This window comes from Schistocerca gregaria, chromosome 10, assembly GCF_023897955.1.
Source record: "Schistocerca gregaria isolate iqSchGreg1 chromosome 10, iqSchGreg1.2, whole genome shotgun sequence".
NCBI lineage: Eukaryota > Metazoa > Arthropoda > Insecta > Orthoptera > Acrididae > Schistocerca > Schistocerca gregaria.
In genome coordinates this window covers 81,550,382-81,566,990 of record NC_064929.1, presented here as the reverse complement: position 1 = coordinate 81,566,990, position 16,609 = coordinate 81,550,382, and the positions used below count along the sequence as shown (strand labels likewise).

The following is a 16,609-nucleotide window of genomic DNA, read 5'->3' as shown; positions in this document are numbered from 1 at the left end:
TCTGTCGCCATGTATCTTCTCCCATGTATCAATGAGATTCATGTCCTGTATGAGTTGTCGCAGCTCCGGGCATGAAGTATAATGTGGGTGTTGATCCTTTGGTGCGAGCACGCAGTTGAAGTCGCCTCCAAATAAGACATGTTCATACCGACCTAAGAATAGTGTTGCAATCTCCTCTGCGTAAAATTGGGATCGGTCGCGCCATCTGTCGGACCCCGACGGTGCGTAAATGTTAACGACCCGTACTCCCAGCACTGTGAGAGCTAGTCCTTGCGCTGACGGCAGGTACACCATGTCCTCGGCTACTATGCTGCTACGTAAAAGTATCGCTGTTCCGCTGCCGCCGTCGGTAGTAGGTGTAATGTACGTATCGTACTCATAGAGGTCGGGGAAGCTCTCAACACATACTTCCTGCAGCAGAACGATGTCGACGTCTGACACATGCAACATGTTTCGTAATAACTGCAATTTTACAGGCGCTCTGATCGTATTAATATTAATAGAGGCTGTTCGATATGCCTGCCGCTGTTCCTCAGTGCGTAAAGCGCACATGAACGCTTATGTTAATTTGTGTGCTGCTGCCCGGGGACCTGCTGTCTGTGCGTCAATCTGCATCTTCTGCGCGGTTAACATCCGGTGGACGCAGCACTCGCCATTGCGGGTGCATCGTCAGTGTGTGGGTCAGCATCGGATTCGTCGGCCCAGTTACTGTGCTGGAGGTCCAGCTCCCGTCGCGTCTCTCCGGCCGGGCTGACCGAAGGCGGTGGCGTTGCTGCAGTGGGTGGAGGGTCTCCTTCTGTCGGCTTTCCGTCCGGTGTGTCTGTATTCAACTCCTGTCTAGCGTGATTCGCGTCGTACTGCTGTGTGGGGGGTAGAACCTCCCGTTGCGCATCCGGATGCACTGTATCGACGTTACACCCAGGTTCGTCTGACATGGACTGCAGTAAGCAGGTATCTGACGGCGCTAGCCGTCGTTTCTTGTGGCGCTTCGGCGACCGTTGTTTGCGCGTGTGCGCCTCCGTATCCGAGTGCGGAAGTGACTCCCGGTGCTCAGGGACGAAAGCAGCTGTCGGCACAACCGCAGGATCAATTTCCATATCTCCTACCGATCCTTTCCGCTCGGTTAAGGGCGTCGGCGGCGCCGGAGCGGCAGAAGTGTGTGCCGTTTCGTCAATGGAGGCGGTCTCTGCTGCAGTCGGTTGCCGTAAACTGTCAGGATTCTGTACCTGGTCATTCTTCGGGATGGGATCTGTTTGAAATGCATCCACATACGTTAGTGGCAGTGGCATCAACGTGGACGTAGGTACAGGTTCGCCATTTGGAACTTGCACTATCCTCCGCTGCATACATTCGGAACGCACGTGGCCCTCTTTCCCGCATCCTGAGCATGTTTTGGGTTGTCCATCGTAGATGACTATAGCTCTGCATCCGCCGATGAACAAGTACGAGGGTACATGTTGTGTCAGTTCTATTCTGATTTGACGCACCCCATTGAGAACGGGATAAGTCATGAAGTTGGACCACTTTTCCTGAACGTGGCTGAGCACTCTTCCATACGGGCGTAAGGCGTCAATGACCAAGTCAGACGGAACCTCGAAGGGAAGTTCGAAAATGCGTATGTTTCGTAAGCCCAGTCCTGCATGATCAATAGTTACTTCTCCAACATGTCCATCAGAGTGACGTAAACGACACTGCTCACTATGGAGAGGTGGATTCCGATAAGTTTGTTGTAGTCAAGTTTAACTTCATCTCGTAGGAACCTTTCTATTTCGTAGGCTTTCGGTCTCGCATATACATTCGAAAAACTAATCTTGAGAGTCGACTTTCGGTGTGCATGTGCCATTCTGTATCGAGTCGTCTAAACGCGCGAGTACGCCGAAGAGGTAAACAACTGCGCGAGCGCGAACTACTCCGGCAGGGACGTAAACAGACGTCCGTGCCGTAGCACCGCCGAAGGCAGACTGAGCTACCAAAGCATGACTCACGTCCCTTCCTCACAGCTTTACTTCTGCCAGTATCTCGTCTCCTACCTTCCAAACTTTACAGAAACTCTCCTGCGAACCTTGCAGAACTACCACTCCTGAAAGAAAGGATACAGCGGAGACATGGCTTAGCCACAGCCTGCGGGACGTTTCCAGAAGGAAGGTAGGAGACGAGGTGCTGGCAGAAGTAAAGCTGTGAGTACCGGGTGTGAGTCGTGCTTTGGTAGCTCAGATGCTAGAGCATTTGCCCGCAAAAGGCAAAGGTCCCGAGTTCGAGTCTCGGTCGGGCACACAGTTTTAATCTGCCAGGAGGTTTCATATCAGCGCACACTCCGCTGCAGAGTGAAAATCTCATTCTGGAAACATCCCCCAGGCTGTGGCTAAGCCATGTCTCCACAGCATTCTTTCTTTCAGGAGTGCTAGTTCTGCAAGGTTCGCAGGAGAGCTTCTGTAAAGTGTGGAAGGTAGGAGACGAGATACTGGCAGAAGTAAAGCTGTGAGTACCGGGTGTGAGTCATGCTTTGGTAGCTCAGTTGGTAGAGCACTTGCCCGCGAAAGGCAAAGGTCCCGAGTTCGAGTCTCGGTCGGGCACACAGTTTTAATCTGCGAGGAAGTTTCATATCAGCGCACACTCCGCTGCAGAGTGAAAATCTCATTCTGGATAATTTAGGCTTGATTGCTAACATGAACCATTTTTTGTGGTCAGTCAAAGTTGGGTAATTAGCTTTGAAGGGTGAAAATGTAAACTATTCCAATTGGGGCTAAGAATTAAATTTAGTAGAATTGAATTTTGCTACTGAAATAATCACAGGGTTTGATTAGTGAGACAGCATCGGTTATGGGTCCCTGTTACAATTTTCTTATATTAGAAAGATAATTGGAATATAATTGCTACTAAAGAAATCTGATACATTTCTGTAAATGGGAGTATGAACAGTCTAATTGAGATATTTAATTTTTATTTGTGGTATTTATATGTCAGTTAAGTCAGAAGCCCCTCCATGTCCAACTTTAGTTCAGTACTTCCTGCTGTAACATCTCAATGCTGATTCACGTAATGATCGTGATTGTAACTGTTACTATTACGCGCTGGGTACAATTTTGCTTTCTACGATTACTGGTTTGTGCATTAATGGTAACTACTGCTACCCACAACTTAGATTGCTCTGTATTCATGTGTATCCGGTGTGCTATTCAAAGGATATCTTAATGAAAGTTACTACAACAACTAATATTCAGTTTTCTTGAGCATAATATTTCAAATTAATGTGGCTAATTGGGCTGGTGACCAGTTGATTTTTCATTCATACATGAACTTTACTACTTTCATTATCCCACAGTAAAGGCCTGTTTAGTTTTTCTATTAATTTCAATATATTCAAAATTAATGTCTGACACCTTAATCCATTAGACTCACACACATTCAAAACTCAAAATCCTCCCAGAGGGTAACTTTGGATTGTATCACGACAGGCGAGTGTTGTAAGTCGGAGCAGAGGAGCCAGTCCACTCCGTATAAACATAGCCCACTCCATTATGCAGCAACCACCAACTTGCACAGTGCCTCGATGACAACTCGGTTCCCTCGCTTTGTGGGGCCTGCGCCACACTCGAGCCCTACCATCAGCTCGTGCCAACTGAAACTGGGACTCATCGGACCAGACGGAAGATTTCCAGTTGTCTAGGATCCAACCAATATGCTCACGAACCCAGGGGAGGTGCTGTTAGTAAAGGCACTCACATCAGTTTTCTGATATCACAGCCCATTAATGCCAAGTTTTGCCACAGTGTTCTAACATAGATATCTCTGTCATACAGCCCTCACCAATTTCTGCAGTTACTTCATGCAGTGTTGCTTGTCGATTAGCACTGACAACTACACACAAATGTAATCATTCGAGTGAAGGCTGCTTGCCACTGCGATGCCCACGGTGAGAGGTAATGCGTACAATTTGGTATTTTCGGAACACTCTCGAGATCGTGGATCACGATTTCCAACATAGAAAGCCTTATAAGTCTACCTCCAACTGCTACTGTGCATTCAAAGTCTGTTAATTCCTGTTGTCTGGCCACAATCACATCGGAAACCCTTTCACGTGAATCACCTGAGTACAAATGACACTCCGCCGTTGCAGTGCCCTCTTATACCTCACGTACACGACACTAGAGCCGTCTGTGTATGTGCGTGTGGCTGGCACATCACCTTTGTCACCTCAGTGGATAATATCGACAACTACATCACCGGTGCCGGTACACGAAACAGGAGGGCACAGATTTACCACGACATGGATCACCTCGATAGTCTCCCGTTAATGAGTATGTTGTGATAAATGAAATCGGCATAAGACCGAGACTTAAACCAGATTCCGTCCTTCTTACTGCCTTAACCGTGCAGTGTGCCACAAGAGCGTGCCCCCGTACCTCACTCAGATTTTGGTTGCCTGTTGCTTCCAGCTACGGTTTCTGAACACTGCTAACAGAGGTTGTTCCACAGGGTACGTGGGAGCAGGACAGCACCACACGGGGAACAGAGTCTGTGGAGGGCCGTGGCTTACCTCACTCTGCCAAAGACACGCAGGCTCGATACTTGGCCTGGCACAAATTTACATTAGTCAGAATGTATCAATTATATTTTATGCTCAGCATTTCATGTCAGCAAATATAATTCAGTTGATTTCCTGTTAAGTGAGTTAGAAACACTAATAGCTAGAAAATAACAGTTGTGGACCCATCGTAGCACGGAAAGACCTGAGTCGAAACCAGGCCCCTGGAGTAGACAACATTCAATTAGAACTACTGACGGCCTTGGGAGAGCCATTCCTGACAAAACTCTACCATCTGGTGAACAAGATGTATGAGACAGGCAAAATACCATCAACTTCAAGAAGGATGTAATAATTCCAATCCCAAAGACAGCAGGTGCTAAAAGATGTGAAAATTACCGAACTATCAGTTTAATAAGTCACAGTTGATAAATACTAACGCAAATTCTTTACAGACGAATGGAAAAACTGGAAGAAATGACCTCAGGGAAGATCAGTTTGGATTCCGTAGAAATATTGGAACACGTGAGGCAACACTGACCCTACGACTTATCTCAGAATTTCTACATTTCTAACATTTGTATACTTGGAGAAAGCTTTTGACAATGTTGACTGCAATACTCTCTTTCAAATTCTGAAGGTGGCATGGGTAAAATACAAGGATCGAAAGGCTATTCACAAATTTACAGAAACCAGATGGCAGTTATAAGAGTCGAGGGGCATGAAAAGGAAGCAGTGGTTGAGAAGGGAGTGAGACAGGGTTGTAGCCTCTCCCCGATGCTATTCAATCTGTATATTGAGCAAGCAATGAAGGAAACAAAAGAAAAGTTCTGAGTAGGTATTAAAATCCATGGAGAAGAAATAAAAACTTTAAGATTCGTCGATGACATTGTAATTCTGTCAGAGACAGCAAAGGACTTAGAAGAGCAGTTGAACGGAATGGACAGTGTCTTGAAAGGAGGATATAAGATTAACATCAACAAAAGCAAAACGAGGACAATGGGATGTAGTCAAATTAAGTTGGCCGATGCTGAGGCAATTAGGTTAGGAAATAAGACGCTTAAAGTAATAAAGGAGTTTTACTATTTGGGGAGCAAAATAACTGATGATGGTCCGAAGTAGAGAGGATATAAAATGTAGACTGGCAATGGCATGGAAAGTGTTTCTGAATAAGAGAAATTTGTCAACATCGAGTATAGATTTAAGTGTCAGGAAGTCGTTTCTGACAGTATTTATGCGGAGTGTAGCCATGTATGGAAGTGAAACACTGATGATAAATAGTTTTTACAAGAAGAGAATAGAAGCTTTTGAAATGTGGTGCTACAGAAGAATGCTGAAGATTAGATGGGTAGATCACATAACTAATGAGGACGTATTGAATAGGATTGGGGAGAGGAGAAGTTTGTGGCACAACTTGACCAGAAGAAGGGATCGGTTGGTAGGACATGTTCTGAGGCATCAAGGGATCACCAATTTGGTATTGGAGGGCAGCGTGGAGGGTAAAAATCGTAGAGGGAGACCAAGAGATGAATACACTAAGCACATTCAGAAGGATGTAGGTTGCAGTAGATACTGGGAGATAAAGAAGTTTGCACAGGATAGAGTAGCATGGAGAGCTGCATCAAACTAGTCTCAGGACTGAAGACCACAACAATAACAACAACAGACCTATCTTGGTTACCAGAGCTAGAAACTTTCAAATGAGCCTACAAGAAGAATGGCAGTAATGAGGCATCTTCTGTTGGACTCCTCAGCAATATAATGAGGTTATTATTAGAAAGGAGAGGAAAGCAACTCCAGTCTGGACACAGACGGGCCAATCGGTATCACCCGAGTGCCGTATCATGACATTATTGAGAGATGCAGTATAGAGCGGTGTGCGGTCTGGTTAGCAGAGCTCAAGCCACCACTCGAGTACCAGGAGCATTCGAAAAGTAATGCGCCACATTTTTTTTCTCTGCCATTTTGGTTGAAAAAATGCAGAATTTGCTGTGGGAGATTGTGGAATATTCCTGCTTCAGCCCCTATAATTTTGTGAATTTCCAATAGGTGGTAGCCTTCAAAATGGCATCTGTAACAGAGGAGCACTGCACACTTAGAGCTGGCATCGAGTTTCTATTCGTGGAAAAACAGAGCATTGCAGATATTCACAGAACGTCGAAAGAGACCTGGCAGTGAACAAAAGCACGGTGAGACGTCGAGCGAGGCATCTGTCGTCGTTGCAATCTTTTCTGATCTCCCGTGTGCCGGGCGGTCGCACACAACTGTGACTCGAGCAGTGTTCTGATGTGCGGTCACTCTCGTTCGAGACGGTCGATAAAAACCTCGTTGCTCAACTGGATGTCTCTGTGGTTAGTGCTGACACACTCATCCACCAGTTGTGTTACTCAAGAGTGTGTGCTCGCTGGGTTCCTTGCTGCTTAACAGAAGACCGTAAAGAACAATGGACAATCTGTGTTTAACTGCTCACACATTACGAGGCTGACTGTATTACTTTTTTGTTGAATATTGTCACAGGTGATGAGATCTGAGTTCATCACTTCGAACCAGAAACAAAACGGCAACCTGTGAGTGGCCCCATACCACCTCCCCTCCAGAGAAAATGTTCAAAGCCACACCCTTAACTGATAAAGTCATGGCAACAGTCTTCTGGGACACGGAAGATGTTATTCTGTTTCACACATGGTGCAATGACCACCTGTTAAGTGCATCATGCTACCCTCAGGAAAATGAAGAAACGACTTGAGTGCGTTTGTCGCCACAGACATGCAAAGGAACTTCTCCTCCTCTGTGACAATGCCAGGCCTCACACAGGTCTGTGCACCCGAGATGAGATCACAAAACTCCATTGGATTCTTCTCCCTCATCCACCCTACAGCCCGGATCTCACACCTTCTGACTTCCATTTGTTTGGCCCGATGAAGGTGGACTCCACAGGAAGCAGCACACGGATGACGGGGGAAATTACTGACACACAAAGACGTTGGCTCCGACATCGACCAGTAGAGTGGAACCAGGTCAGTATACAGGTCCTCCCAGTAAAGCAGCTTAAGCTGTCGCATTGAACAGAGACTTTGCTGAAAAATAGTGTTTTGTAGCCAAAAGGGTGGGGAATAATATGGTGTACTGGGATCACAAATAAAAACCCCTGCTTTCAGAAAAGAATGTGCTGCATTACTTACTGAAAGCACCTCGTAACTCCTCGATCGGCAGCAGGAGGCTCAGTCTGACCCTTTCCAGTCCTCCCACTGAGGAAGAATCCCTGCCAGTACTGAGAACTGAACCCAGGTCCCCCAGTCAGCTCATCTGATCACTTAGCTACAGGTGCAGACTCATTATCAGAACTACACTACTGGCCATTAAAGTTGCTACACCACGAAGATGACATGCTACAGACGTGAAATTTAACTGACAGTAAGAAGATGCTGTGATATGCAAATGATTAGCTTTTCAGAGCATTCACACAAGGTTGGCGCTGGTGGCGACACCTACCATGTGCTGACATGAGGAAAGTTTCCAACCGATTTCTCATACACAAACAGCAGTTGGCCAGTGTTGCCTAGTGAAACATTGTTGTGATGCCTCGTGTAAGGAGGAGAAATGCGTGCCATCATGTTTCCAACTTTGATAAAGGTCGGATTGTAGCCTATTGCGATTGCGGTTTATTGTATTGCGACATTGCTGCTTGCATTAGTCGAGATTCATTGACTGTTAGCAGAATATGGAATCGATGGGTTCCAGAGGGTAATACAGAATGCCGTGCTGGATTCCAACAGCCTCGTATCACTAGCAGTCAAGATGACAGGTATCTTATCCGCACGGCTGTAACAGGTCGTGCAGCCATGTTTTGATTCCTGAGTCAAAAGATGCGGACGTTTGCAAGACAACAACCATCTGCACGAACAGTTCGACGACATTTGCAGCAGCGTGGACTATCAGCTCGGAGACTGTGGCTGCGGTTACCCTTAATGCTGCATCACAGACAGAAGCACCAGCGATGATGTACTCGACGACAAACCTGGGAGCACAAATGTCAAAACGCCAGGTTCTGTTTACAGCATCATGATGGTCACATCCGTGTTTGGCGACATCACAGTTAATGTACATTGGAAGCGTGTATTCGACATTGCCATACTTGCGAATCCCCCAGCATGATGGTATGGGGTACCATTGGTTACACGTCTCGGTCACCTCTTGCTTGCATTGATGGCACTTTGAACACTGGACGTTACATTTTAGATCCGTTACGACCCGTGGCTCTACCCTTCATTCAATCCCTGCGAAACCCTTCACTTCAGCAGGATAATGCACGACCGCATGCTGCAGGTATTTTACGGGCATTTCTGGATACAGTAAATGTTCGACTGCTGCCCTGGCCAGCACATTCTCCAGATCTCTCACCAATTGAAAACGTCTGGTCAATGGTGGCCGAGCAACTGGCTCGTCACAATACGCCAGTCACTACTCTTGCTGAACTGTGGTATTGTGTTGAAGCTGCATGGGGAGCTGTACCCTAACACGCCATCCGAACTCTGTTTGGCTCAATGGCCAGGCGTATCAAGGCCGTTATTACAGTCAGAGGTGGTTGTTCTGGTTACTGATTTCTCAGGATCTATGCACCCAAATTGCATGAGAGTGTAATCACATGTCAGTTCTAGTATAATATATTTGTCCAATGAATACCCATTTATCATCTGCATTTCTTCTTGGTGTACAAATTTAATGGCCAGCAGAGTATGTTACAGTTCGGTCCCAGCTCACAAGAGTACTTGCAACCATCACCATTTTAATAGCTACAATATAATATAGTCCTATAACTCTTTCCAGAGCATAAAACTTCCAAACAATGCCACAAAAGGAACAATAGTAATGAATTGTCTTCTATTGGGCTCCTCAGTAACATAAAAAGGTCATTATTAAAGCGGCCATACTATTCTGCCACAGTCGGCAGGTGATATGACTTGGAACTGTGACGTACTAGAGAACCAAACATTATTTGTCATCTGTCATTACCTCTTCAGGAACACTGCAACAGCAATATGGCAACAGCCACCATCACATTACAACCAGTGGAGAAGACTTGCAAATATGAATAATGAACAGACCAAGACATGTAAAATGATGCATGTGATGTGAAGAGTTACACAGAGACCCGTACACCTGTACTGGGTGATGATATCTAGTCTGTATACATACAATACAGTGTTCAAATGATCTACCACATTTACTTTTAACTAGTCGGGAGAGGACCCCAGGGGTGAGACTAGCATTTTCAGACTCCTTTTACAGTTGAGTACGTCAGTTTCCCAGGAATCGCACCTTGGTGTGCCCTCATTTGCAAGTAATTGTCAAAAAAGTATTTCAGAAGTTCTCTTGATCCACTAGAGCCTTAAAAATAGCATTAAGTTTCAGAATGGCATTGTAGCATAGTGGTTAAATTACACTGTTCTACTACAAAAAAAAAAAAAAACTTTTTTTCTATTTCTGATAAAAAATATTGTGATCCTAGTTGTATTTTGAGTGCTGAATTGAAAACTTTTTTTTTTTCAGGGTAGTTTATGAGTAATTGCAATTTTATTTCTCTTTTCAGTTTCTGATATAGTGCAGCAAATGTGAGGTGAAATTTGACAAACAAATGCACATCTTTATGATGTTATAATTATAAGTTCATCACATTAATGGAAGGTGGGATCTAACACATAACACAGTAACCTTTGTGTATGCACTTTGAAGCATTTATTTGACATGAGAAATTACAGAAAATTGACAAACAATTAGCCACTCTCTTGTAATGCACATCACTTTTTTCTCTTGTATTGTGAATCTTTCTTCTCTCAAATGATATTCCAGCAATAATCTGCTTACATAGAAGGTACCCACTTCCCTTCATAGTGCCTTTCTGTGGTAGAAATGTCTTTATGGAATCTTTCCCCATGTTCATCCGATACGTCACTACAACTCTCCATGAAGTAGTCCAGATGAGAGTCCATCATATGTACCTTCAAAGACATATTGCACCCCAAATCCTGATATGCTTTGATCATATCCTTAACCATTACCTTGTAATTAGTAGCTCTTCTTCTTCCGAGGAAGTTTTCCGACACCATCTTGAAACAGTCCCATGCGGTTTTTTCTTTATCAGTTAAACATGCTTCAAAATCCGCATCTTTCTGCAGCTCCCTGATTTTTGGGCCCACAAATATACCTTCCTTTACTTTTGCAGCTGAAAGACAGGGGAATTTGGTAGCTAGATATGCAAACCCACAGCCTGTTGGATCCATGGCCTTCATGAATTGTTTCATCAGGCCAAGTTTGATGTGAAGCGGTGGAAGTAGTATATATTCTGGAGCTACCAGACTTTCACGTTGTACATTCTTTTCACCAACTTTCCCAGTACCATAGCAATTACCTTGAAATCTGCACATATTTTCCATTTGTGTTCATTGTATTTTAATGAATTTAGCATCCTTTGTACGAATTTGTAATTCTCTTTTGTCAAACTAGCGTAAGCTAAAGGAACAGAGGGTATTTTATTTCCGTTATGGAGGAAACACCCTTCAGACTTGTTTTCGATGCATCTATGAAAAGTCTCCACTCCTGTGAAATATAAGTGAAGTTCAGCACTTTCATCAGGGCAGCAATGTCATTGCAAAATGTCAGTGCTTCATCAGTTGAAAATTAAGAAATAAAGGTATGTTGTCTATGCCTGAACACTCTGATTTCAGTACTTTGGAGCAGCAGGTTATACTCTTGTAATCTTGAACCAAGCAGCTGCACCTTTTGTTTACTTAGTCCTAGATCACGTACTAAAACATTTAAATCTGCCTGTGTTAACAAATGTGACGATGACTCACTTGTGCAGTGATATAAAGAATCATTATCTGTGATTTCTTCTGTACTACTTATTTCACTGTCACTCGGAATTTGACCTCGAGCTCTTGAAGGTACTGGAAGGTTGTCGGAATGCTGCACCGGCATTCTCGCTGAAGGCAGATCTGGGTAAACAATGTGCCTCTTTGACTTTTTGTTTGTAAAACCCTGAATTTTTGTTAGACAGAAATAACAATCAGTAACATGGTCCTTAGGCTTCCTCAACACCATGGGAACAGCAAACAACACCACATTCTCTTTACCTTTCCATCACTGAATTAGTTTGCAGTAACATGTAGCACAACAGAAATGTGGTGCCCATTCTTTATCTTGGTCTTCTACCTCTACTCCAAAGTAATGTTTGTATGCTTTCTTTATGACTGAAGAAATTTTCTTCCTATTTCTGGCAAAAGTGAACTTCCCACAGATGTAGCAGAAGTTGTCTGGCTTATATCGACATCCACAACAACGTGGCATTTCTGCAAATTTAAAAATACCACTTTGGTAATACACCTGTATTAAATTAATAGTAGGGAACTAGAGGAACACTGATGTGTAAAAACAAGCAGTCGTTTTACCTTCAACACCAGGCTCAATCAGTTTATACACAGGAACTAAAAAATTCAACCGTGCTTGGAAATATGACAGATAGTTACTTGTCAGCCAAAACACCCACTCGTTAAGACTGACACAAATTGCAGCTAACATCACTGTTGTAAACTCGATGCACCTGCCCCTAGGAGGCGTGAAGCATTACTGCCGAGGCAGCGACCGGCTGTCGCCGTTCGAGTTAATGAGATGTTTCGGGTGGTCTAAATGACATAGGTGTGGTGGGGGATGACCTAATGATGCCTGATTCTTCCGACCTGCTGTTGCACAAGAAATTATCACGTTCTATTACTACTGGATGTGGCGACATACCCATATTTCTCTATAATGTCTCTGTTTGCCATGAATTGTGAATATAAATATATATATACATATTACATAAAAAGTATTGCTGACAACGATATTTTTTTTTACATATTTGAATTTCCCACGGTAAAATGGTCTAGAAGCACATACTTTAATACCAGAAATAGAACCCATGTCAAACAGTGTTATTTGGGTGGTACGCTGAACGTTGTATGTTCAGGTTTCATTGAGTACTACTTATGTTTTATATCTTTATCTAAATGATTGTGATCATTTCTTTCATTCAGTTAATTGTTTAAGCAGTATTTCTTTCATTTATAATCATTTACCACATAATTCTAATCATCTTATTTACTTTTAGGGTTCTGTACCTCAATCGGTAAAAAAAGAACCCTAATAAGATCACTTCATTCTCTGTGTATCCGTCGGTCAGACTTTTCAGAAACCTTTTTCTCAGGAATGGGTAGACATTTCAAGCTGAAATTTATGTCACACATTAAGTTCTATGGTCCCTTGGTAATGTAAAAAAAGTGAAGTTTCTAAGTCAGGGCAATCAAAAGATACAGCCATTTATGTCACATATATTCATATTCACGAATTAACTTATCAAAAACCTATATTCTTGAAAGTCTTGGGAACGCTCAGATTAATATCTCAACAGTGTCAGTGTCGATAGCAGGCTAAAATCATTGAGAGTCTTGATTCTTGTAATGAATGAACTGCCTGTATGGGTAGTTAAGTCAGTGTGTCAGACCTACTCACATCTGGCCAGTTCTTCAGTTTTGTTTCTTGCACGCTACATCCCTTTTGTAATCTTTTCCCATGTTTGTTAACTTATTTTTTGTGTTTATTAAGATTTAATTTCTTTCTTTTCATCACTTTATATTTTCATCTGTGTTATTACAGTTGTTACCTGTGTTACTCGAGCTTGAATTTCATTTAATTAAAAAAAAACTTCATTTAAATCTTCATCTTTATTATTTTGTCAGTGTTCTGACAAGAATTTATGTTTTAAATCCTTGTCTGGTGATTACCAACCAAAAAAATTATATCTTATAATGCTAAGAAAGTATGTGTGGATGGATGTGTGTGTGTGTGTGCGTGTGTGTGTGTGTGTGTGTGTGTGTGCGCGCGGGAGTGTATACCTGTCCTTTTCTCCCCATAAGGTAAGTAATTCCGCTCCCGGGATTGGAATGACTACTTACCCTCTCCATTAAAACCCACATCCTTTCGTCTTTCCCTCTCCTTCCCTCTTTCCTGATGAAGCAACCGTGGGTTGCAAAAGCTTGAATTGTTTGTGTTTGTTTGTGTGTCTATTAACATACCAACGCTTTTGTTTGATAAGTCACATCATCTTTGTTTTTAGATAATTTTTCCCACGTGGAATGTTTCCCTCTATTATATTCATAAAAGTAAATAGCTGGCATCATTGAACTGCCAATACAAATAAATTACTTCATCTTCTACTTTTTAATCATGTTATTAGTGTTTTTAAATGAGTAAAAATTGTTACAGATAAATAATTGCAAGAAACGGATTTTTGAAGAAGAGAAATTTGTTAATGTTGAATACAGATTTAAAGTGTTAGGAACCCTTTTCTGAAGGTATTTGTCTGGAGTGTAGCCATATGTGGAAGTGAAACATGGATGATCAACAGTTTAGACAAGAAGAGGGCAGAAGCTTTCAAAATATGGTGCTACAGAAGACTGCTGAAGATTAGATGGGTAGATCACATAACTAATGAGAAGATACTGAATAGAACTGCAGAGAAAAGAAACTTGCGCACTTCACTTCATATCTACAATGCACATTGTCTATGGGTCTAATCAGTGCGTTTTTTCTGAGGGAACACTGGGGGATGCGTACCCCTAAACGTTTTCATCAACAAAGTAATTTTTTTTACAATGTTGAGAACTTGGAAGAGTGCCAAAGATTTATTTCACGGACATAAATTTTTTATTTCATTTTTTCCTGTTGGTAATTGCAATACAGATGATACCAGTGCAGTTTTTGGTGGGAAAAGCTATATCATTGATTGTTTCAAGCATTTCGGAGCTAGGGGCGACTGAATCACTGGCAGCCAGTTCGAAAAACCTGTAGTGCCTTCGCCCGCTAATAGTGGGTGATGGTAGTGCTAAATGGATACGCGTTAGCTCAAACGTCGAGCTACCGATAGATGTCTCTACAGTCCCACTACCATGATGATGTTGACTCAGAGAGCCATAGACACAGGTTCCCAGGTAGATGCCATGTTTCTTGACTTCCGCAAGGTGTTCTATACAGTTCCCCACAGTCGTTTAATGAACAAGGTAAGAGCATATGGACTATCACACCAATTGTGTGATTTGATTGAAGAGTTCCTAGATAACAGAATGCAGCATGTCATTCTCAATGGAGAGTGATTTCAGGTGTGCCGCAGGGGAGTGTCGTAGGACCGTTGCTACTCACAATATACATAAATGACATCGTGGATGACATCGGAAGTTCACTGAGGCTTTTTGCAGATGATGCTGTGGTGTATTGAGAGGTTGTAACAACGGAAAATTGTACTGAAATGCAGGAGGATCTGCAGCGAATTGACGCATGGTGCATGGAATGACAATTGAATCTCAATGTAGACAAGTGTTATGTGATGAGAATACATAGAAAGATAGATCCCTTATCATTTAGCTACAAAATAGCAGGTCAGCAACTGGAAGCAGTCATTTCCATAAATTATCTGGGAGTACGCATTCGGAGTGATTTAAAATGGAATGATCATATTAAGTTGATCGTCGGTAAAGCAGATGCCAGACTGAGATTCATTGGAAGAATCCTAGGGAAATGCAATCTGAAAACAAAGGAAGTAGGTTACAGTACACTTGTTCACGCACTGCTCGAATACTGATCAGCAGTGTGGGATCCGTACCATATAGGGTTGATACAAGAGATAGAGAAGATCCAGCGGAGAGCTGCACGCTTTGTTACAGGATCATTTAGTAATCGCGAAAGCATTACGGAGATGATAAACTCCAGTGGATGACTCTGCAGGAGAGATGCTTAGTAGATCGGTACGGACTTTTGTTGAAGTTTTGAGAACATACCTTCACCGAGGAGTCAAGCAGTATATTGCTCCCTCCTACGTATATCTCGCGAAGAGACCATGAGGATAAAATCAGAGAGATTAGAGCCCACACAGAGGCATACTGACAATCCTTCTTTCCACGAACAATATGAGACTGGAACAGAAGGGAGAACCGATAGAGGTACTCAGGGTACCCTCACATTATCAGGTGGCTTGCGGAGTATGGATGTAGATGTAGATGTAGATGTAGACGTCATGGCTAAAAGCAGATGGGTGGTATCCCATGCTTCAGTTATAAGTTTTTTTGCTGCATTATATCCAATGTTGGAGAACCCTAAAACTTTTTTTAGATAAAAAAAAAAGCACTGGATCTAACGAATGTAAGCAAATAAATGAAAAGTTAATCTGGCAGCCACTACGCTGTCTTACAGTAGGAAGGGTGGAGTGCGGTACCTCGAGGCTGGATGCTCGAAGCCCGGCCAGAGCGCCCCCGGACACCTGCCGCAGCGCGCGGCCGTGCAGCCCGAGGTGGCGCAGACGGGGGTGCAGAGTGGCCGCCAGCTGGTCGCTGCCGAGGGAGGCCTCCGTCGTCTCCAGGTCGAGGCTCTCCAGAGGGGGCAGCCCGCGCAGCACGGCACGCACATCCAGGAAGCCCAGCCTGGAGAATGCTCGGATTTGTTAACAGACAAGTAAGGGATTCGGGCACGGTGTACCGGTCCCAAAGAGTTTTGACTTAGACTGTATGAAACAAAAAAAAGGGGTTGGAAACTGATCTTTCATCTGGAGCATTCTAAATCAAAATTTAAAATTTATGGTATATGGATTTATAACTATTGACAAGTTTCCATTAGTGTCACACATGCCCGCTGGGGAAAAAATTGTGTATAGTCGAAACAAGACCCCGGGAATAATCGAAACAAGGCCCCAGAAGTAGACAACATTCCATTAGAACTACTGACGGCCTTGGGAGAGCCAGTCCTGACAAAACTCTACCATCTGGTGAGCAAGATGTATGAGACAGGTGAAATACCCTCAGACTTCAGGAAGAATATAATAATTCCAATCCCAATCCCAAAGAAAGCAGGTGTTGACAGATATGAAAATTACCCAACTTTTTTTGCCTTTAAATATGTCTGCTTGTGTCTGTGTATGTGCGGATGGATATGTGTGTGTGTGTGTGCGAGTGTACACCTGTCCTTTTTTTTCCCCTAAGGGAAGTCTTTCCGCTCCCGGGA

General features: G+C 43.3%; 1 protein-coding gene across 1 annotated transcript in view; it reads right to left on the bottom strand.

Annotated features, from left to right (window-relative positions):
* The window catches only part of LOC126293300 (chondroadherin-like protein), a 329,161-nt gene that overhangs the window by 15,168 nt on the left and 297,384 nt on the right, over positions 1-16,609 (bottom strand). Inside the window, exon 16 of the mRNA XM_049986431.1 lies at positions 15,828-16,032. Coding sequence (XP_049842388.1) covers positions 15,828-16,032 — 205 coding nt within the window. The remainder of the gene's footprint in view (positions 1-15,827; positions 16,033-16,609) is intronic.